Genomic DNA, 22,315 nt, shown 5'->3' with positions numbered 1-22,315 from the left:
AAGCGGAGCTAGAGTAGCCCAAGTGTGCGGGGCGGGGTGGGGGACGGTGCCGGCTGGCTGGCCCTCCCCTACCTGGTCCCGTCTGCCCTCCCCTGACTTCAGGGAGCGCATCTCCTCTTCTCTCTCCAGGAGAGCAGTTCGGGCCCAGCTGGGCCTCGTCCCCTCCGTCCTCCCCGCCCGCTGGGACTGGGCTTCTCTGCTCTTTCCATCTTATCACCCGGCCTGAGTCTCACATCACCTCCCACCCACCATCCTCTGGACGCTTCCTCAGTCCCCACAGGCGCCCAGGACGGTTCAGGGAGAGGGCCCGGCCGCTTCCCTGACATCATCTCTGGGGTCGGGTCAGGGTGGCCCAGCGAGCTGGAGCTCGGCTGGGGGAGGGAGGCGGGGCTCCACCTCAGGGCGGCAGTTTCAGGCCCAGTGGGTCTGCGGAACGGCTTCCTGTCCTGTTTATGGCCTGCGAGTTCAGGAAATCACTGAGCGAAATATCCTCAGGCCCCCACCCCCGACCCCACCCTGCCCCCCAACGTCGGCCCCGCGATTATTTAATAGGAGCCGAGCTGTGGTCTCTCTCTCTCTTTTGGAAAATCCAGTGGGAGAAGGAAGCTGTCAGCTCAGCTCTGACCTCAGCTTTGTCCCTGAGCCAAGAGTCAGGGTGGCCGGGGCAGGGGGCGGCGCTGGGGCGGGGTGGGGAGGAAACAGCTGCTGGTGGCCCCGTGACGTGACGCGAGGCCGCCGCACGGTTCCCAGGGGCGGGGGCTGGCGGGTGCGGAGCAGGGGCGCTGGAGACGCGCTCGGGGGTGTGCGCACGCACGCCCCACTCGTGTCCAGAGCTGCCCCACTCGTGTCCAGAGACCCCTGCCACGCACAGACCCGCACAGACTCATACAGGCTCCGGGCACACGGCGACACACACACGAGTGGAATCACACGGGGGCTCAGCCAGGGGTGGGTGGTGGGCCCACCCCAGCTCCCTCCCGGCCCCCCTCACACACACAGGCCACGCACAAGGGGTCTCACCAGGCACACACACACCCACGTGCCTGCGAATGCCCACCCAGGCCGGGAGACACAGACCCACGCGGAGCCCGGCGGGCACTCCCAGACACAGGCTGGGCCTCTGGGGCTGGGGGCCACACTATCCACTCTTTGTGACCCCATCGTCCGTAACCTGCCAGGCTCCTCTGCCCATGGCATTCTCCAGGCAAGAGTACTGGAGTGGGTCGCCATTTCCTTCTCCAGGGGATCCTCGCGACCCAGGGTTCAAACCCTGGTCTCCTGCGTGGCAGGCAGATTCCTTACTGTTTGAGGGCTGACGGTAGCCCCTGAGGGCTGCCCTGGATTCAGACCGGCTGCGTGCCCCTCCCGCAGCCTGAAGCAGAGGATGAAGGGCTCTGCGGCTGACGAGGAGGGGCCTGTGACTGTTCCGGGGCCCCACCCGGGCGGGGCGGGGCGGGGCGGGGCAGGGCAGGGCAGGGAGCCCGGGGGTCTGAGGCTTCGGAAGGGAGCGGATGGTGAGAGGAGAGGGCCTTTGTCCCTGCACCGGCACCGGTGATGCCAGGCCTCCACCCACACCCCCACCTTGAACACCCGCCCAACCCCACCCTACCTGCGGCACCTCCTGCCACTCCTGGTCCGCAAGGGACGGCTGTGGAGGAGTAAGTCCGGGGCCCCATGCTGCCAGCTGCCTAGTGACCATGGGCAAGTCACTCCTCAGCCCTTCAGGGCCTGGCTTTCATCATCGGTACCAGCGGCTTGCAAACGTTTTTGACTGCGACCCACAGTTAGAAACACTTTGCACCTTGCAACCAGAGGTGATGCACGCTATGACACACACAGGCAACGGGGAGAAAAGTTTCACAGAGCAGCGCTTGCCCTTGCTCTGGGCGATGCCCAGTGACTTCGCTATTCCATTTTCTTCTGAAAGTGCTGGCGCCAACTCTGTAGATTGAATCCATCATCTACTAAGAGGCAGAGATCTACATTGGGGAAATACTGCTCTTTCTCTCTGCCTGTGACGGTCTCAAGCTAGTTTGAAACTCAGGGAGAACCTGGGGGAGGCCAAAGTGCTTGCAGAGGCTAGCATACCACATCCATGAAGGGCTGATGCAAGAACAATCTGGGAGGAGAGACACCCATTCTCCAGATGGACACAAGGAGGACAGGGCCCCAAGCACAGTTAGGCCCCGTGCAACTTGGCATGGACCCCGGAGGCAAGGCTCTGACCCCACTGATGATCAGAGCTCTGTGGGCTGCTGCTTCCCTTGCAATTTCTATCAGAATTGAAGAAAAAAAAATGCAGTCACTCTGATTCACCTCCAGGGGGGTGATTCCTGACGCAGAACCGGTCAGGAAATGTCAGGGTGATGCTGGGGGCAGTTGGCAGGAGACCGGGGTGGTTTCTAGCTCCTGCTCAGCTCCCAAGGGTACGTGGCTGGCCTCTGACCAAGACTTGATGGGATGAGGGTGAGAAGAGCAGACTAGAGGTCCTGGTGTTGGACCTCAAGTGCCCCAAAGACAGCTGGAAGGGAAGTACCGCTTATCCCCAAGGCGGGAAGTATTCCTGTCCCCCCGTGGAGGCTCTGGGAGGTTGCCTGTTCCCCTAAGGATCCATGCCATGCTCTGTGTACTGAGAGGTCCCATGAGCCCTCCTTGGCTTAACTCTCAGACCACAGGTGGTACACTGATCCCCGGACCCAGGCACAATCCAAGCCCCTGACTCAGGCTGAGGTTTGAGCCCCTCCTGTGTCCATTGCAGAACTCTGGTGAGAAAAGCTGCCACGTGGCAGGCGCCGTGTGTTTCCCACTTAACATCCCCATGACCGACCCATGAGCCCAGTATTACAGCATTCCCACTCCCAGTGGGGGAACGGAGACTCAGAGAAATCCAGTCGCCCCAGGTCACACAGTGACCTGCAGTGTGGGCAGGGTTCAAATACAAGCTTGCCTGGCTCTAAGCCACACCCTTACCATGGGTACCAGAACCACCCGGGGCCCCAGAGGGCCCAAGGTGACTTGTAAAACTGAGCCAGAAGCCACGGGCAAGTACCTGAGAGCTTACGTGAGAGTCTGTGGACGGTGGAGGCGGGCGGCCCCGCAGGTGTAGTTACTAATACGTCCTCCTTTCTCAAGTGCCAAATAACGAGGTGCTTTTGCCTTTGGGGACAGGAAACCCAACTGCCAGGGCTGTGCCAGGAATCCCTGGACTTCTCCTGTCCCCTCTGGCTGCCCTCGCCAGCCCTGGTCCCCAGGTCACTCCCTCTGACGCCCAGCTTCCTCGCCTGGGCCCATCTGACTGCCCTGTGCTCGTTTCCCAGGTGGGACCATCAGGGCGAGGAGCGGGGCGTGCGCTGATGCTGACAGCAGCTGCTGGGTTTCAGAGAACTGAGATCTGAGCTGGGGACAGGGAAGAGATATGGGAAGGGAGGAGGGGGGCTGGCCTGGGGGGTGGAGGTGGCCCAGAGGACTCAGTTTCTGGGTCACTAGTCTCGGGGAATTCCCCGGTGCCCAGCGAGCTGCTTACCTGGTGAGTAACTGCTGCTGGCTGCCCACACAGGATGCCTGGCTGCAAGGGTACCTCCCTGCCACCCCCTGCCAATGGCCACTGCCACGCTGCCCTCTCCCCTGAATGCCCCGGGGCCCAGGAAAGAGACAGACAGGCAGGGTGCTGTCCCCCGCCCCCGCAACTCCCCCCTCCCCAGGGCTCTGCAGGGGGCGGCTGGTGATTCAAGCCCCTCTGAGCTGAGCTATGTCTCCTTCCTTCTCGGATGGGGCCGGGGGGTGAATCAGCTCCTGGGGGCGGTGAGGCCGGGTCAGCTGCTGTTTCTTCAACTCAGGCCTGGGATGGGGGTGGTCAGGGGCCAGGATGGGCTATAGGGAGAGAGAGCCCACCGCCATGCCACCCCCCGCCCAACAACCCATCTGATCTTCTGCGGGCATCCCGGAAGCTGGAGGCTCAAGTTTGTTTTGCTTCTGTTATCCATCAGGAGAGAATCAACAGGCTCCTCTCCTGTCCCGCATTCCCCCTTTAGCCCTGGAGCATGCCTGAGTTTCCTCATCTGTAAAATGGGGACAAGAACAGGGAGGCAATAAGGAGGAATGATGCTGACAAGTAAAGGGGCTTATGGGTGGCCAGACCTGCAGTGAGCCTGAGCCTACAGAGCAAACCCACAGCATAGATGCCATTGTACCCACTTTACAGATGAATAAACTGAGGCCAGGAGGTGGTCACTTCCTCAAAGTCTCTAAACTCAACACTGGCAGAGCCAAACCTCTAACCCGAATGTGACTGAGGCTGAAGTCCACGCTGCCAACCCACAGACTTCACGTCTTTTCGGCACAAGAGACTTGGCACAGATAGCTTTTGGAAACTAAAATGCTTTAAAAAAATACTTAGCATCTACTCTGATGTAACCCCGAGCCAGGTGCCTTCAGGAGTCCAAATGGAGGATCAGACCCTATCCAAGCACTCAAACAGCGAGGAATGAGTCTTGTTCCCATTTGAAAGGAGAACGGGCAGGATGAGGCAGATTCAGCCGGTCTGGGCTGTGAGAGGCCAGGGGAGGCTTCCTGGAAGAAGCGGCCCAAGTGCAGTCCACCAGTCCTCACTCCCATTTCAGTGTGAGGGGCTGCCGACATCCATGCGGCCCTCTTTCGGGCCAGAGGCTGGGGGCCCAGGCCCGGTTCTCTGTGCAGCTCCGGGCGAGTGCCTTCACCTCTCTGAGCCTCAGTTTCCCTGTCGGAAAAATAAGACATCTGACATTCTAAGGCTTGTGGCTGGTGAGTGAGAATCAACAGAAAAGGAAGGGGCTGGTGGCTAAAGCGAGTGGGAGAGAAATTGCTCTGAGGGACCCTGGGAGGCCCCAGGCCAGCCCTGGACTTGGTTCCCGGAGAAAGGAGATGAGCAGGTGGATGGCGCGGCCGCCCAGAGGAGTCATCCCCCAGCCCCAGCCGTGTGGGCTCGAGTGTCCCCCTCACCCAAGGCCGGTCAGATCCCCAGCAGGCCCAGTGGTGCAGGAGCAGGACAGGCTGGGGATGAAGTCACAGCTGGAAGGGGCCGGGCTGGGGCTGCCACTCCAGGGTGGGGCCTGGGGTCACGACCCTGGGAGCAGGCAGCCAAGAAGGGAGGGAGCTGGGGTGGGGGAGACACACACAGCAGCGCAGAGAGGGAGGGAAGAAAACAAACTCCAGGAGACCAAGCCGCCTGGAGCGCGGCCTGGGCTGCCGATTCCCAGGGACCGCGGCCACGTTGCAGGCGGCTCCGAGACCCTGCTCGGCCTTCGTCCCGAGAGGCCCGGCGCAGGTGGTGGCCGGACATGGACGGGAGCGGGAGGCTGGGCCGGGGGTGCCGAGGGGCCCGGAACACTTGGGGAGCACGGACCAAGTCAGGTACCGTGAGAGGGGAAACTGAGGCAGAGGGAGGGGGCCCGTCAGGGCGTGGGGGTGGTGGTGAAGTGTCTTGCAGACTCGGCCCCACTTCCTGTTTCCTGTAGGGTGGGGCTGAGATGACATGGCGTTTGGTGGGGGGTGTTTTAGAGGGCTGAGAGGGGGAGGTCTGGGTAGCCAGAGCCCGCTGGGAAGGAGGTTGGAGGGACAGGGCCCAGAAGGCAGCGGGGCAGGAAGGAGACTCAGGGCACCTAGTGAGAGACTTGGGGAACTAGAAGATCCAGAGATGGGGGCCTCAAATGCATTTGGGGGTCCCCATCCAAAGAGTCAGGCAGAGTCAGACGTCAGGGGTCTGGGAGATGGGGGGGGGGTGCATGTGATCCTGAGTGGTTAGGCCCCTGTGCAGGAGAGACTCGGGGTGGGGCGGTGATGAGAGGGAGGTGACCTGGGATGTCCTGGGGTGTAGACGCACCCCAAAGCAGGTGTCGGAGTGGGGTTAAGTGCCAGGCGGGGCCTCCTGAGGCCCCCAGGGGAGACACAAGGTGCAGAGCGGACAGGGAGGGGAAGGAAGGCCAGTGTGGGCCCTGCCGGCCTCCTCCCCCTGCTGGGAAGTGCCCGCTGGGACGGGCAGTTTTATCAGCCCCACGTCCAGGCCCTGCTGGGAGAGGGAGCGGGAGGAAGCAGTCTGGAGAGGGCAGGGCGTGTGTGGGGGGAGGGGGCATGGCAGCCGCAGGAGGGCTCGTCCTGGCACGAAGCGGGAGGAAGGAACGCGTGGCTGGGCAGGTCCGGGATGTGGCAAGAGGCGGGAGCTGGGGGCACCAGGCTGGGGGTTGAGGGGGTTGGTTGAGGGAGCTGGGAGCCAAGGAAAGGCTGCAGGCCTCCCCGGCCTTGGAGAACCAACTCTCCCGCCCCGCTCACTGCTCAGGGTCAGGTGGGAGGGCTGTGGTGGATCCCAGGGGCAGGAGAATCTCCTGGGACGGGGTCGCCCCTGGCAATTTTTGGGACAGTGTGGCCCCAGATGTGTGCCTGGCTGGCACTCCCCGACCTCTGTTTTTTCTGCTTTGAATGCTTTTTAATGGGGAGGGGTTGCCATGCTCTTTCTCCCTAGTCCTCACCATCCCTTCCTGCCCCTCATTCATTTCGGAACCTACCAGCCACCAAAGACACAAGAATCTGTGACTCTGCCTAAGAGGCTCCGGAAGCGCCTTTAGGGGCCATCACCCTGCTCTGAGCCCCAAGGGCCCTCCAAGCTGCTTCTGTTCTCCCCTACCATCTCTCTGCATCCCGAGGAGCAAGCCCGGGTTCAGTTGGCTAAGTCTCTGCCTCAAATGTCCTTTCAACATGGAAATGCAGGACCACCCTCCCCGGAAGGGAGCCGAGAGGTTAGGCAAACGCCAGACACACCACACTTTCCCTGAAGCTCCTCCCAGGGTCTCCCCAGAGAAGGCAGTCACAGTAGCCCCTCAGCTTTCATCTTGCCAGCCCCTCCTGGGCCCCACCGGTGGTCAGCAGCGCCTGCTTGCTGATGGCGCTCAGGAGGCTTGACTGTGTGGGACCCTGGGCAACCTGTCCCCTTGGGAGCCCCGCTTTGCCCGGCGGCAGCAGGCAGGATGGAGGAGGCCATCCTCGCGGTGGCTTCCAGGGCCCACGTTCAGTTTCACTTTATTGCTGTCTAAAGTCCACGCCAGGGCCCCAGCCCCTCTTCCTGGAACCTCCTTCTCAGCCAAGCCCCAGCCTGCCTCCTCCCCAGTGCCCCCCTCCAAACCCCTTGACCAGGGGGCTGCAGGTGTCAGCTCCCATCTCCTTGCCTAGCTTCAAGCCACCTCCCCAAACCCAGGTGAGTCAGGGTTGTCTGGGGAGCCCACTTCCCCGGGGGAGGGGGGACCCTGATGACTCGGGGACCCTCCCTCCCCTCCCCATCTTCAAACAAGTCCCAGGGCAAGCCGCTCAGGAAAACCGCAGGGTGTTTTGTTGAAGAGTTCATTATAATTTTATCAATCAAATTCTTAGAAGAGGGAAAAAGTCTGCTCTCCCCACCCTCCCCCCTCACTGCCCCCCCTTCACTCTCACTTTCTTCCATTCATAATTTCCTATGATGCACCTCAAACAACTTCCTGGACCGGGGATCCCTGCTAAATATAGCTGTTTCTCTCTCTGTCTTACAACACAGGCTCCAGTATATAAATCAGGCAAATTCCCCATTTGAGCATGAACCTCTGAAAACTGCCGGCATCTAAGGTCTCCTTCAAGGCCCTCTGGAGTGCAGCCCATAATGAAGGTCTTGGCGGCAGGTAAATCCACCCGCCCCCCGCCCCGGGCTGGCTTCCGCCGGGAGCCCCGGCCGCGGGCGCCGCGGCAAACTTGGGGCCCCTGGCGAACGCGAGCGGGACACCCACCCGCCGCAGACACACGGACACTTGGGGCGCCCGCGCAGCCGGGAGCCCGGGGCCGCCGGAGGCGCCGAGTAGCGGCGGCCGCCGGGGGCGAGCGCGGGCACATGGTCCCCGCACCGCGCGCCCAGCCCGCCCGGGGCCCCGCAGGTTGGCGGGCCAGGCAGGGGGCGCCGCTGCCTTCCTCCTCTTCCTCCCCGCCGCTGCTCTTCCCGCTCAGCTTTCTTCGGGATTCACCCTCCCTCTTTTCTTTTTCTTTCTTTCCGCTTTCTTTTCCAACCGCGTCCCCGGCTGCTCCCTGGGAGGGGCGCCGGCCGCCCGAGCAGCTCGCAAACTCCGGCCCGGCACGGGAGCAGGTGCCGCCTCCATCTGCTAGAGCCCGGAAAGCTGTGGTCTGCGCTAGGTGAGGCCGGGGTGTGGGGCACCCTCGCCCCCCTGCCAGCCATCCTGGGGCCTGAGCCCTGCCTGGAGATGCTAGGAGGCACAGGGGACCCAGAAGTGAAGTCGAGGCTGCACTGTCCCAGCCGAGGAACGGGCTCCAGAGCGCCTCCCCTTCCTCCAGTCTCCTGGCTTCTCCAACTCTCACAGGTCCCCCGACCCCAGCCCTTGCCGCAGGATCATCAGGAACACAGAGGGGGGTGGGTGGCAAGCAGGGGCCCCCTGCCCTTCTTGGCGGGGAGGGGCGCTCCTGGACAGGCCTGGACAGCTCTCCCCTCTCCCTCTCACCTTCCACTTCCCTCCCTCCCCCGCCCACCTGGCTGCCTGCGCCCTTTTCCCTTTTTTTCTTTCCTGGTTGCACCATTCCCTCTCCCTCCCGAAGGCTCTGGGGGTGTCTGTGGAAGCCCAGGATTCTCCTTGTCCTAACCCGCAACCTGGGACAGGGACCAGTGAACAAGAGTGTGGGGGTGGGGGTGGGGGGTGGAGCGTGGAGGCCAGGAGCAGCGGGCAGCCGGGAAGGGAGGCTCTGAAGGATGCCCTGGCACTGGAGGAGGAGGCAGAGTTGCAGCCCTGGGGTGGAGTCCAGGGTCCCAGATAGGAGACTGGCCATATCTGGAGGAGGACCACAGAGAAGCTGGGGAAAGGTGACAGGATCGGGGGAAAAGGGCCCAGTGAGCCCACAGCACCGAGACAAGTTTGGGAGATGAGGGTCAGCAGAAACTCCCGCTCCCTGTGGGCCTGGTGGGAGCCTGCACTGGGAGACAAGAGCATGAAGTAACACAGGAATCTGGACCTTCCTGGGGAGATAAGGACTGATCTTTTCCTTGAGACCTGGGGCGTTGTCCCCTCCTGGCAGAGGCCTGGATGGTTGGTATCACTCTGAACCCGGTTCCCAGCTGATAGGAACAGCACATGTCCTGTCCCCTCAGGAGACAGCAGGGAGTGATAAATAGGGAGATTTAGCGATCTGGGGAGGTAAATGCAGGGACATCACCAAAATCAGAAACCACCAGGTCTGGAGAAGAGAGAGCTGGAGCCTGAGAGGGGAAGATCTCCGCAGGACGAGTTGCAGCCTCTCCCCCAAGCTGGCTTGCCCACCACTGCCCGCCACCCCCCGCTCCCTGCTCATGGCTCTCCACCTCTTGTCCGCAGGAGTCGTGCCCCTGCTGCTGGTTCTGCACTGGAAACACGGGGCCGGGAGCCCCCTTCCCATCACCCCAGTCAATGCCACCTGCGCCACCCGCCATCCCTGTCCCAGCAACCTCATGAACCAGATCAGAAACCAGCTGGGACAACTCAACAGCAGTGCCAACAGCCTCTTTATCCTCTATGTAAGTCTCCCCCTCAGGGTGCCGAGGAACAAGGCAGGGAGGGGCTGGGGTCTGCAAGCAGGGACCTTGGCTGGTGCGGCTGGTCAGAGAAGGGAAGGGTGTGGGGTTTTGTCCCACCACACCCAGATCCCCCCCAGCTTTCTCCCCATCCCTCGGCCGAGGCCCGGCCTCTTTCCCCGGGTGCCAAGGTAGATGGGGGGCCAGAGGCGCCTGGAGAAGAGGCGGCAGGCAGGGCTGGCACTTGTAGCGTTGGGATTGGTCCACCTGGTGGAGGGAGGCAGATGAGAGACAGAGAGGGAGGCGGTGGAAGGGACTGGGAGGTGCTGTTGAAAGAGATGGCGGGCTGTGGGTGACGGGGTGTGCAGCCGCCCAGGAAGAGGGTGAGCGCGGTGGGTGAAAGGGCAAGTGTATGTGGTGCACATGGCTGGAGGTGAGACCGGGTGTTTCCCTCCTCTCCCTTGTGGTCCTGATGAGGGTGCCTCCTTGCGTGGGATAGAGGCTGGATGCTTTACCAAGTGCATTCACGCCCACTGCTACTTCTGGCTCTTGGGACAGTCCCGAGATGCCTGCAGGGCAAGTGATTGGGTTCTCAAGCCTGTGTGTGTGTGTGTGTGTGTGTGTGTGTGTGTGTGTGTGTGTGTATGGGGGGGAGGGCGACACTGAAGCCCAAGGGCTGACCACAGGCTGGGCGGCAGGGCTGGAGCAGCCGTCCCTGCCTCCCACTTCACCGCCCCTCTGCCCCTCTGCTCCTCAGTACACGGCCCAGGGGGAGCCCTTCCCCAACAACCTGGACAAGCTGTGCAGCCCCAACGTGACCGACTTCCCGCCCTTCCACGCCAACGGCACGGAGAAGGCCCGGCTGGTGGAGCTGTATCGCATCATCGCGTACCTGGGCGCCTCCCTGGGCAACATCACCCGGGACCAGAAGGTCCTCAACCCCTACGCCCATAGCCTGCACAGCAAGCTGAACGCCACGGCTGATGTCCTGCGGGGCCTGCTCAGCAACGTGCTCTGCCGCTTGTGCAGCAAGTACCACGTGAGCCATGTGGATGTGACCTACGGCCCTGACACCTCGGGCAAGGACATCTTCCAGAAGAAGAAGCTGGGCTGTCAGCTCCTGGGGAAGTACAAGCAGGTCATTGCCGTGCTGGCTCAGGCCTTCTAGACGGGAGGCCTTAGATAGTAGGGGACTCTCCAACTGTGGCTGTGGCCCAGAGCACCGCCAGACCTGAGTGGGGGCCCCTGGCAGACCCCAGGGGGGGTTCCTGGCCGGTCCACTCCCCTCCAGGGTGGGCCGCCACGATGCCGAGCAGAGCTAGAACTCCCAGAGGCAGAGTCTACATGTGGTGCCAACTAGAAAGGAAGGTGCCCCTTCTTCTGGGAGACTGCAGCCAGGCACGGGCTGGGTTTTGGCCCCCGACTTGTCCCCTCGGCCAGGGTCTTTGTGAGCAAACTGCACAAGTTGTCTTTGGCGACCCTGCAGGGGACAAGACAGCAGGGGTTTGGGGCACTAACCCGCACCCCCCTCACACAAGCAGAATGACCACCATCAGTGCCTTGGCTGACCTTAAACGGTCTGGTTGGAGCTCAGGCAGCCCAGAGGGGCTGGGATCCGGAAGGACCCTTGGCTCCTACAGGTATGGCGAGTTGGAACGGGAGCTGTGGTTTGAGATGCTGCCTTACTTGGGTGAGACTGGGGAGTTCAGGCCTACAGCTCTCAGGTGGAAGGTTCCAGAAGGAGGCCACTTGGCCCTCCAGGCTCTCGGGAAGGCAGAGAGAGGCCACATGCAGGCCGGGGAAGGAAGAGAGGCCCTGGAAAGGCTTGACGGGCTCCCCTTCCTTGAGCCCAAAGTCTGTCCTGCCATCCTTGCTGGCTGCGGGGTTTAGGGCCTGGACCTGGAGGTGGGGTGTGTGGGGGCGGGCAGGTTGGAAAGTCAGGTGAGGAGGTTCTGAGGGGATCCAGAGTCTTGTGGGCGAGGGTGTGCGGATGGAGTAGGTCAGAGTGGCAGCTCCCATCTGAGGCCCACTGAGGCCCCATGAGGTCACATAGAGGTATGCCAGGGGCACCAGAGGCCATCCGTCACTGGTCCCTGGGGCAGGGGGATGGTGGCAGTTGGGGTCAGGGTCTCAGGAAGCCTGAGAGCCGAGAGCGCCATGTGCCTGACTCAGCATGATTGTCTATTTATTTTGATGCCCTATTTATATTAACTTATTGGTGCTTCAGATGGCAAAAGTTCACCCCCCTTTCCCTGCTCCCCTTTCTCCAACGGAAATACTATGACGGCTCCTCCTATGGGAGCTGGGGGCCAGGCCTTCGTAGGACCTGGTCTGGAAGTCAAAGATGTTACAAGGTAGGGTGAGCCTTACGGGTGAGGCTCAGAGAAGGGTTAGGAGCTGAGAGCACTGGTCAGTCTGGGTGGGCGGCGGGCAGGGGACCCGACGGCAACCCCCACTGCAACTGTGACCGGCTCTGGGGGCCGTCATGTTCCTTGGCTCCAAGGGGCTCAGTTAACACTGCGTTCTCGGTGCCCCTGGGACTGTGCTGCTGGAGGCAACCTTCACGGTGGAGACAAAGGCCTGGGCAAGGCAAGCTGCCGCTGTTTCTTTTGCCCTGGCCACCTCTAGACCAGCAGTCGAGCGGCCCCGGAACCATCCTGACCAGCACCCAGTGAGAGGCGCCTTCTCTGGTGGCCGGAACACCCGCAGAGGGCGAGGGGGCCTGGCTGCCTCTCGGGAAGCCGGGGCGGCCCCGGGGAGGAGGCCCCTGCTCCGGGGAGGAGGACGAGGAGGCCCCGGGACGCAGACCAGGAAGCTGTGGTCCCTCCTGCCCCACCTCCCCCCACACCCGCACCCATGTCTGGGTTCCCAGGCAGGGAACCCGATCCTGTTCCTTTGTGCCGGGGCCAGGCGTGCTGAGCAACGCCCTCCGGTCTGGGAGCTGGGGCAGCTGCTAAGATCAGGGTTCTGGCTTCTTCTCAAACCCTGCGTGGGGCGGCAAGCCTTGCCGTTCAGCCGGCGTGATTATGGTACTTTCGCACTCACTTTGCACCTCTCTGTCACCTCTAAGCACTTTACCTGTGCCCAGTGCCCCTCGGGATGGCAAGGTGGGCAGGCGGCAGGCAGGACCCAAGACCCGGGGTTGGGGTTGGAGGTGGGAGTTGCCCGTCCCACTGGCAAGACTTTTGCGGTGGGTGGCAGAGCAGACCACGTGTTTTCCAACACCGTTTTAACGAGGGTCACCTCCAGCCTTGTCCAGGATCTCAGCCTGTTGTCCCCCCCATCACTCTGCTCCTCCTGTGAATGTTGTTCGAAAGGCTTGGGGCCACCTGGCCTCCCGTCATCTCATCACCCCTGGACACAGACTCCCGGCGCCGGGCAGCCTCCGAGGCTCCAGGGACCAGCAATTCACCCCACTCCCACCCATCCCCAGGCCCGGCCCCGGCTCTGCCTCTCACCCGCCCCCCGCCCCCCCCAGCCTCAGTGCTCTTTGCAGACCCCATCTGGCAGATGGGCACCCACTTTGCACAGCATCTCTGAATTTTGGAGCCTTTGTATGGGAAAAGCTTGGCAGGGCAGGAAGCTGTCCACTTCCTCCTTTATTTCATCTGCTGGTTTTGCCCTGCACCTGTATCCTGGGTCATGACCCCAGCCTGCAGAGGAGAGGGCAGCAGGTGGGACTGTCATTTTTGTTTTTTTTTGCAGTTGACTGAAAGAATGGTATTGGGGACCTTATTTATTTAAAAAAGAAATTTAAAATGAGAAAGCACCACTATTTATTTGTCCCTCCTCCTCCTTGTCTTTGTCCCCCTCTTCTTGTCCCCTCCCTGGGGATGTGCCCCCAGATAGAAGTCCAGCTCTGCCCTGGGGCTCCTCACAATAGACATTGCGCGTGGGGCTGGAGGCCAGAATCAAGCGAGAAATTAGCTTCCCTTCAGATGGTACAGATGCCTTTTACTTCTGGATCCCCCCCACCTCCCCACATCCCCGCCCCCCAACCCCATACCTGGGCATTGCTCCCATCCACACAGCGAGCTCTGCGTGTCCTTCCCCGCTTCCCTCCCTCCTTTCTGCTGGAAAGGACTTGGCCTTGGGGGACAAATTCCTCTTTGATGAATGTACCCTGTGGGAATGTTTCATACTGACAGATTATTTTTATTTATTCAATGTCCATATTTAAAATATTTATTTTTTATACTGAAGGAATACTTTTTTTTTAAAGAAAAAAAGAGAAATTAATAAAGAATCTGCTCTTGGCAAGCTTTCTGGATTGTATTCTTGTGGGGAGACGGGGCTGGACTGGCCGGTGGGAAGAGGGGGTGCTTCCACTGAGCCGGGGTGTCCGCATGGGTGGGGGCAGGGTAGGCAGATCGTGGGCACAGTCAGGACAAAGTGGGTGTTGCCAGGAGGCCTTGTCCGGCTCTCCCACTGGCACCCCTGTTTCTGCCTCACACCTGGGGACTCCCTTTCCCTGTAACCTTCTTCCCAGCCACCTGGGACCCCTTCCTTGGGGAACAAGAGAGTCTGGAACTGGATGGCTACAGATTTAGGGGCTCCAGAGAAGTCTCCAGGTGTCTCTTGGTCCTTTGCTCTGGGGTTTGGGTCCAGGGCTCCCCCAGCTGAGATTCCTTTAGGGATGTGGGCAGCTTTCTAGGGATGTTTGTCAACGGCAGGTCACGGGTAGGTTTCCAAAGGTGCGTAGTACAGAGTTCATGCCTCTGGAAGCTCCCAGGCCAGTGGGACAGTGACTGAGCGTGGGTGAGTGTGTGTGTGCTCCCAGGCTAGTGGGACAGTGACTGAGTGTGTGTGTGTGTGTGTGTGTGTGTGCGCGCGCGCGCGTGCTCACTGATGGAAACGGCACAGAGAAGCCCCTGAGCAAGGTGGAGACGCCTGCACTGCCCAGCACTGCTCTGCTCCCTGCTGCTCTCCGTGCAGTGAAGGGCCCGGACTCACAGCCACACTGGCCTCGCCTGGCGGGGATCCCGAAGGCCTCATCTCCGCTCCTTGTTAAAGGGCAGGTTTCAATTTGGCACATCTGGGTAGGGAGGGTGCAGATTCTTGCCGAACTGAAATCTGCCCTTGAAGAAGAGCCCAGGTGATCGAGTGCACCTTGAAGGTCAGGAAGGGCTGTCCTCCCCTCCTCCACCTCTCCCTCCTCCTGAGCCCACCAGGACACCAAGATGCCAAGTGTGAGCCTCCCAGGGCCACAGGGAGGGGTCTGCCCAGAAGGGAGAGGACGGGGCCCTCTGAGAGCCCCCAAACCCGGGCCATCTGTGGGTTTTCCTCTTAAAAGTTCTGGTAGGGGCGAGGGGATTGGCTGAATCCCCTCCCCAGGCCACAGCCCTCCGCATCCCCCAGCTCTCCTTCTCTTGCAGGAGACAAGGTTGAAGCTTTTGGAAAGAAACCTTTACTAGAGAGAAACGCAGTGAACGCCAGAGCCCAGACAGGAGGGAGGTGCAGGGGCATCAGGCCCTCGGTGCCATCTTGGGGGCTGGCTGGGCCCAGCCCCAGGGTCTGTCCTCGCCTCTGAGGGGAGTTCTCACCCCAGGAGAGGGCAGGTTTTCTGTTCTCTGCCCTGCCGTGCCCTATCCTGGCCAGAGGAACCAAAGATGGTTAACTGGTCATCAGTTACCCTCCCGTGAAAGATGAAACAGCTGATGGAGGGGAGAAAGAAAGCACCCTCCTCCGCCCCCGCTCTGCTGGGAAGGCCGTGCCCTGAGGCCCGGGTCCTCGTGGTGCTGCTGCCGTGCGTGCGGTCCTGTGACCTCCCGCGTGAGCTCAGCTCTCCTGTCTGTGAAACCGCAAGCGGGACAGCGGCCGATGTCGTCTCTCGATCGACTTTGCAGGCTGCCGAAAGGCACCCATGGGCAGGGAGCTAGAGGCGCTGCGATGAATCTGATGAAGCCGTGGGCGGAGATGGAGAAAAGAGAACCCAGCTCAGACCCTGGGGCCATCTCTGCTGGGGAGAGGGGGGTCCTCGCCCCAGGGAGGGCAGGAGTGAGTGATAACGCTGAGTCCCAGGCTGGGGACCAGGTTGAGGAAGTGGGGGGAGCAGGGCAGACAAACTTTCGTGGGATCGGTCCTCCGATGCTACCCTGAGCCACAGGCTTGGAGGAGACCTGCCCAGAGAGGAGCCAGGACAGCCTGGGTGCCCAGCTGAGCTTTCTCCCATCCTGGCTCTCAGGAGGTCAACAGGAGAGACCCTCTCCTCTCATCCCGAGAGGCTGCTGGAGGCGCAGTCCCACAAGCTCTGTGATGGCCCTGCACTTCACAGCTTACAGTGCATTTTCTTACCCATCAGGAGATCCTCCCAACCATTCTGAGGATGGGACTAGATAACAAGTCCATTTTACAGATGGGGAAACTGAGGCCCCAGGAGGCAAAGGGACAGAGAAGACAGCTTGTTGAGAGAGGCTTTTTATATTTGCTCATCCTTATGATCATCATCTGTCCACTCACCTGGTGAAGACTCTACAGGCCAAGGCTATATGCCCAAGGAGATCGAGGGTTATGGGTGGAAGACTTTCCCAGGCCAGACGGATGACGGTGACAGTTGCACGACAATGTGAATGGACTCAGGGCCACAGAATTGTACGGTTAAATATGGTTAATATAGTATGTTTCATATTCTGTGACTTTTACCACAATAAAAAAAGAAAAAGGCTTTCCCCAGTCACCTCTGCCCTAAATTCAGACTAGGCGGTAAGGGGCCCATGTTATCATGCTAAGCAACCACATTTTCAGCCATAAAATTAATGTCGTAATGAAAACAGTTAATATTTATTTCCTTATTTATAGTCCTCTTTGTCCTAAAGAGCACAGAAAGCATCTTACACCAGAAGGCACGTCATAAAAATACCGACAAAGAGGATCAACGTCGGAGTAGACAGAGAGAGAAAACGAAGTCTGCAGAGACAAAGAAAATACATGTTTCCCATCACGAGGGGCTGCATAATGGCCATGGCCGAGTCTCAGAGTTGGCTCTGAGATTCCTGGCAGCGGAAGGAAAAAGGGAAACGTGATCTGTTATGCAATTCTCATCGTTACAAAGGAGGAGGTTTTTTGAGCCTCACGGGAAACAGCCTATCCCGGGACTGTGTTCTGAAGGGGCTTCCTCCCTGGAGCCCCACAGGTGTAGTGGGTGATGTGATGGGTTCCACCTGCAGCGAGTGAATTCCTGGGGGCTGTTTCTGCATTGGTCTTTGCAAAAGCAAAGCCTCAGTATCTACTACTAATCCAGTGATGGGGTTCAGTGAGAGTTCCGGACAACACAGTTACAGACCACGGCCCTGACCTGAACCCAGGAGTGAACTGCTGGGTCCCAAGAGTGCCGAGCGTGCCTCAGAAGTTCCCCCATCCCCAGAATTCCCGAAAACATTTTATTGTATCACATGCCTACATCATCTAAGGGACCTCAGATGAGTTCCTTCCTCCTGGAGGATTCTGTGAGGCCAGAGTGATGCCAGGTGTGCATGAGGAGACGGGGTGGGACGGAGACGCTGTGATGAAGACGGGCATTTGGGGGGTCCATGGGCCTCCAGCCTCTCTCCCCACTTCCTCCCAAGGCCCCCGGACTCAGCATCCAGGACACTTCCCCTGCACCCTCCGCCCAAGCAGAGCCCAGCTTGAATCTGTCACTTTGACTTGGGGGAAGCACCGCCCTGCCCTGGCCGGGCTTCAGGGGCCAAATATTTCAATTATGAGGACGCGGTCAGGCCCTGCCCACTCCAGCCTCAGTGACGGCGGCGAGGAGAGGATGTCCCCGGCGGGAGCGGTGGGCGGCATGCGGGGGGAGCCGCAGACGGGAGAGGGAATGAGAGGCTGAGCAGACAGGCCCTCTCCGCTGGCTGAGAACAAAACCGCTGGCTGGGAGGAAAATATGTGTGAGGCATTCTTGCAATTCCAAGAGGCTCCGTCCAGCTCCTGCCCAGACGGTCAATGAATCAAAGCCCGGAGGGGCCCCTACCTGTCAGCAGGTTTTCTCCTGGCCCCACTGCTCACCAGGGCCCCACCTCTCCAGCCCCACCAGGCCAGCTGGAATACTCCAGCTCCCCAGGAGGACAGCTCTTCAAAGAGGAGTGATTCACTGGCCAAGAGCAGATGCGGGCAGCCCTCCATCTCCACCTGCCTTGGAGAGGGGAAATCACCCACGGCAGGGGTTTACCGGTGCCCCCCTGCACCCCCGGGAACACACATCCACGTCGGAATCCCTGGAACCTGGGCAGTCGTGTCCGTATTTGGGAAAAGAATCTTCGCGGATGTCACTGAGTTAGGGATATCTCGAGGTGAGCTCATCTCGGGACTTTTCAAGTGAGCCCGCAGCGCAAGGACAAGCGATCTTATAAGAGACACACAGAGGACAGGAGAGGAGACCCAGGCGAAGGCAGATGCAGCCACACGCCAAGGAATGCCTGGGGCCACCAGAAGCTGGAGGAGGCGGGGCGGATCCTCCGCTGGAGCCTCGAGAGGGAGCTCAGGCTTGCCAACCCTTGATTTAGGACTTTCAGCCTCCAGAACTGTGTGAGAGGAAACTGTTCAAGCCACCCAGTTTGTGGGAATGTTACAGCCACCCCAGCACACTCACACACCCGCCTACCCCCTCGAAGGAGCCCTGCCTTTTCATTTTGCAAATCACGCTGCTGGCCCTGCCCGACTTCGCCCTCTCCGCTGACCTCCCCGACGCGGCCGCCTCCCTCCCTCTGGCCCCGTGGCGTGGTGGTCTGTTAAAGGTCCCGTCTGATCACCACAGGACACCTTTGCTCTGGCTCTTGCCTTTGTCGAGAACGCCCTTCCTCCTTTGCTACGTGGGAAATTCTGGTCCTCCAAGGCCCAGCTCAAATGGCACCTCTTCCATGAAGTCTTCCTTGACTCCTTCAGTTTGACGGTCCTAAGTCCATTTTAGCTCCAACCGTATATTCACACAGGGCTCCAGAATTCACCAGACTCTTCCTTTATATGATCATGTTTCACAAGGATAATGATACCTACTGTTGGTTGTGCACCTACTATGCACAGAGCACGCAGTAGGCACTTTACATGGATAATAAAAATAATAGGCCCGTGCTGGGCACTTAACCATGTTACACTATGTAAAGCGAGGCCAGCCATGTCCACAGCTCTTGCGAGCTAAGAAATACAGAATCTTGGAACTTCCCTGGCGGCCCAGTGGCTGAGACTCCGCACTCCCAATGCAGGTGGCCCAGGATCGATCCCTGGTCAGGGAACTAGATCCCACACGTCGCAACTAGGGATGCTGCGTGCCGCAAGTAAGACCCCGCGGAGCCGAGTGAACGACCACCACACAGAGTCGTGGCCCCACCACGGACAAATCCGCTGGAAGCGGCATTCCGTGCAGGTCTCTGAGGATCCCACTCACTGGAGTCTGAGAAGGGCTGACCTGCAGCGCCCAGCACGGGGCCAGGACTCTGACACCTTGGGTTTGAATCTTGGCTCAGCCCTTTCCAGCTGGGGGACCTCGGGCAAGTTTCTGCCATCCGCTGGGCCTCACTTTCCTCTGTCTCGTGACTCTCCGACAGCCTTTGCGAGGAACAGAGGCCATAATGCTCAGCACACAGGGTGGGCCAGTCAGGTAGCAGTTGATTATCTGAGTCCTAGCTGCCTCCTCCTATCCTGACTGCAAGGACTGTCTGTTCTGGATTGACTTCCAGACCTTCTGAAAGCCCCCCGCCACGGCGACCCTCCTGAGGGAAACCTCGGCTGTCCTGGAGGCTGCAGAAGTGGTACTGGGGTGCAAAGGGGGCCTTTTCATCTTCCCCCTCCTAACCCTGGCCTGGGCTAGGGACCCCAGGAGCCCCCACTCAGTTCAGCCTGCTGCGTCCTCTAGTCACCGCCCCTCCCCCAAGGACCCCCCTCCCCTGGGGAGGTCTCGCTTCCTAGCAGCAGTGAACCCCCAGGGAAGCACTGGAGGAGGGTGGGGGCTGGGCATGAGGTCAGCCCCCACGTCAGCCCCTCTCACTTTCCCTGGAAGAGGCCGCTGAGTGGGTGCCAGCCCTGGCGGAGGTCTGTCCCTGCTCCAGGGCCAGACCACAGGCAGCCATGCTGGGCCACTGCCAGGGGTGGGGGAGGCGTTCTCAGCCCCCCAGCTCCTCTCCGTCTCGCCCTGAGGACCCCTCCCCGACCCCAGATCCAAGCAACCAGCGAGGCCTCTTCCAAGCAGGTGAGGTCATTCTCTCCACCAGACCAGCCCGAGGCAGAGAAGCACCACCCACGTGGCAGGGTTCCCACACCCCCCATCCTGGAGTCCCCCATCCAGGCCTCCTCCCTAGGCAGCCCTGGGCCCCCAACTCCCTCAACTCCCTGCCCTCCAAGGGGCCCGCAGGAGCGGCCCCCAAACACCTGTTGGAGGCATGGACCTGGGTGGGTCGAGTGGAAACACGGGACAGACCCCCTTCCAGACCACCTTTCAGCGTCTGAGTGGGTCCATGCGGACAGGCCCAGAGTGGGCCTTTGAACAAGCTTAGGGTGCTCGGGGCACAGACAGGGCTCAGAGCCTCCAGCTCCAGGCATCATTTGCTGCCTCCAGAACCTGGCCTGCATTGGTTGGGCTGATTCTGTGCCCACAGCTTGGCCAAGATAAAGTCTTTCTCCCGATTTTTAAGGTTTCCCCATCACACTGGTCAGGATAGCCAGAATATTTCTGCCAAAGGCCTGGGGGGTTCGTGGACCTCTGGAGGATGGGTGAGCACAGGGAACCTCAGGAGACTTTCGAGGAGGTTCAAATCTCAGAGTTGGAGCTTCCCAGGTGGCGCTAGTGGTAAAGAATCCACCCGCTGACGCGAGAGATGCAAGAGACGTGGGTTCGATCCCTGGGCCAGAAAGATCCTCAGGGGAAGGAAATGGCAACGTACTCCAGTATTCTTGCCTGGAGAATCCCACGGACAGAGGAGCCTGGCAGACTACAGTCCATGGGATCACAGAGTCTGATGCAATTACTGAAGCGACTTAGCACGCACATGTGTATCTCAGAGTTAGTCAAGATCAGTAGTTCCCAGCCGGGATGATTTCATCCCAACCCTCCCCTCCCCATGGCCCCAGAACGTTCGGCAACACCTGGAGACACTGCTGGTTGTCACACAGAGCTGGGTGGGTGTGCCCCTTACTGGCATCGAGAGAGTAGAGGCCAGGCTTGTGGCTAAACATCCTATAAACCACAGGATGGCCCCCCTTGCAGGACTCGTGGGCCCCAGTGTCAAACGCGCAGAGGCTCAGACCAGTCTAAAATGACTCCATCAAACAAACCCCTCATCTCTCGGCATCTAATCTGCTCCTGGACAAGATGCAGCCCCCAAAACTGACCGTGGCTTCAGGCCTTGTGTTGTGTGAGCACATGCAGGTAGGCAAACACGTAGGAAGTGATCCGAGAGGGCAACAACAAGGTTAGTTCACACACAGAAGCGCTGGGCAGCTGCGAGGATGGGGGACCGGGAGGCCTTCGTCCTGGTTCTGTGTGCCCCAGACCTGCCCCCTTTCCTCTCTGAGCCTTGGTTTTTGCATCAGAGAGATTGGCTTAGGGAGCGCAGGCTTTCAGCCAGACTGCCGTGAGATCGGATCCTGGCTCTCTTCCTCGCCAGCCATGGGAACCTGGGCTCATTACTTTTCTTCTGAGTCCCATTTCCTCGTACGTAAAGTGGGGACCCCACATCCTGTCTCAGAGGGCTGCTGGGAAGATGAAAGGAGATGGTACACAGAAAGCGCCTCCCAGCCCATTGCTGCCTCGTGGCAGGCACTTCTTGATGGCGCCCTTTGTCACTTATGAGGTTCATGCCGACCCAGAATCTCTGCCAGGGCCGACACGCTGCAACCCAGCAGCTTGGGGTTGCAGATAATATCCAGCACACTGAAATTCAGACTTAACCGGATGTCCTGTATTTTTATTTGCTAACTCTGGCCCGCTGCCTGCTTTTGCAAATAAAGCTTTATTGGGACACAGCTTTGCCTGTTCATTGACACATTGTCTCGGGCTGCTTTTTGTGCTATAACAAGAGTCGGAGACCTGAATGGTCTGCAAAGCCTAAAATAGTATCTGACCCTTTAACGGAAAAGCATGCTGAATCCTGGCCTAAGTTGGGGAATGATTGCTTCAGGGCAGTGGGAATGTGTCTAGAGCCCGTGAGGGAGCTGCTCCCCTTTCTGGGCAGTGTGAGAAGGTGCATGCAGAGGAAGGTGGGCCCTTACATTTACCCTGTGGCCACAGCCTGCAAGAAACCAGAAAGCGCCTTGGCCTCAGGGAACAGAGGCCAAGGTTCTGTACCTGGCCCTCTGCTGACTTTCAAGTGACCTTGGCAAAGGCCCTTCCCTGCTCTGGGCCCAGGCCCAAGCCTCACGGCTTGCGGGATGTTGGTTTCCCAACCAGTGGGCGAACCCCTGCCCCCTTGCCTTGGAAGCTCGGAGTCCTGACCACTGGACTGCCAGGGCAGCCCCACTGGGCCCAGTTCTTACTTCCTTCATTTGCTCTACGGATGGTCATTAAACATGAACCGCCTACGTGTACAGATGCCGCTGGACCCGCGTCCCTGCTCTTCCGGGGGTAAGAGAGGATGATCAGACCCACGTGTCCTCAGGCTGGTGTCAGCAGGAGCGGTGAGGACGAGGAAGCTGCGGCAGACCTGGGGATGGGAAGAGATGCGTGAGTGGAGACCATGATGGGGGAGGAGCCCCCGATTTCCCCACCTGCTGCCTCCTGGGGGCCACTGAGGGCAGGAAGGGATCGCCTCTGGCCAAGAGGCAATGTTTTCTTAAGCCCCTTTGCATCAG

At 60.0% G+C, this 22,315-nt stretch overlaps 1 protein-coding gene across 1 annotated transcript; it reads left to right on the top strand.

The window, feature by feature from the left end:
- Window positions 1-5,212: 5,212 nt before the first annotated feature.
- Window positions 5,213-13,801, top strand: LIF (LIF interleukin 6 family cytokine). The gene is made up of 4 exons (XM_012098046.5): window positions 5,213-5,388; window positions 7,556-7,676; window positions 9,366-9,544; window positions 10,299-13,801. Exons 2-4 carry the CDS (start codon window positions 7,658-7,660, stop codon window positions 10,707-10,709), a joined length of 609 nt encoding a protein of 202 aa, XP_011953436.1. The 5' UTR covers window positions 5,213-5,388; window positions 7,556-7,657; the 3' UTR covers window positions 10,710-13,801.
- The last annotated feature ends 8,514 nt before the right edge of the window (window positions 13,802-22,315 follow it).

This window comes from Ovis aries, chromosome 17 (assembly GCF_016772045.2).
Source record: "Ovis aries strain OAR_USU_Benz2616 breed Rambouillet chromosome 17, ARS-UI_Ramb_v3.0, whole genome shotgun sequence".
Lineage (NCBI taxonomy): Eukaryota > Metazoa > Chordata > Mammalia > Artiodactyla > Bovidae > Ovis > Ovis aries.
The sequence above is the reverse complement of the archived record's forward strand: the minus strand, read 5'-3'. Positions and strand labels throughout refer to the sequence as shown.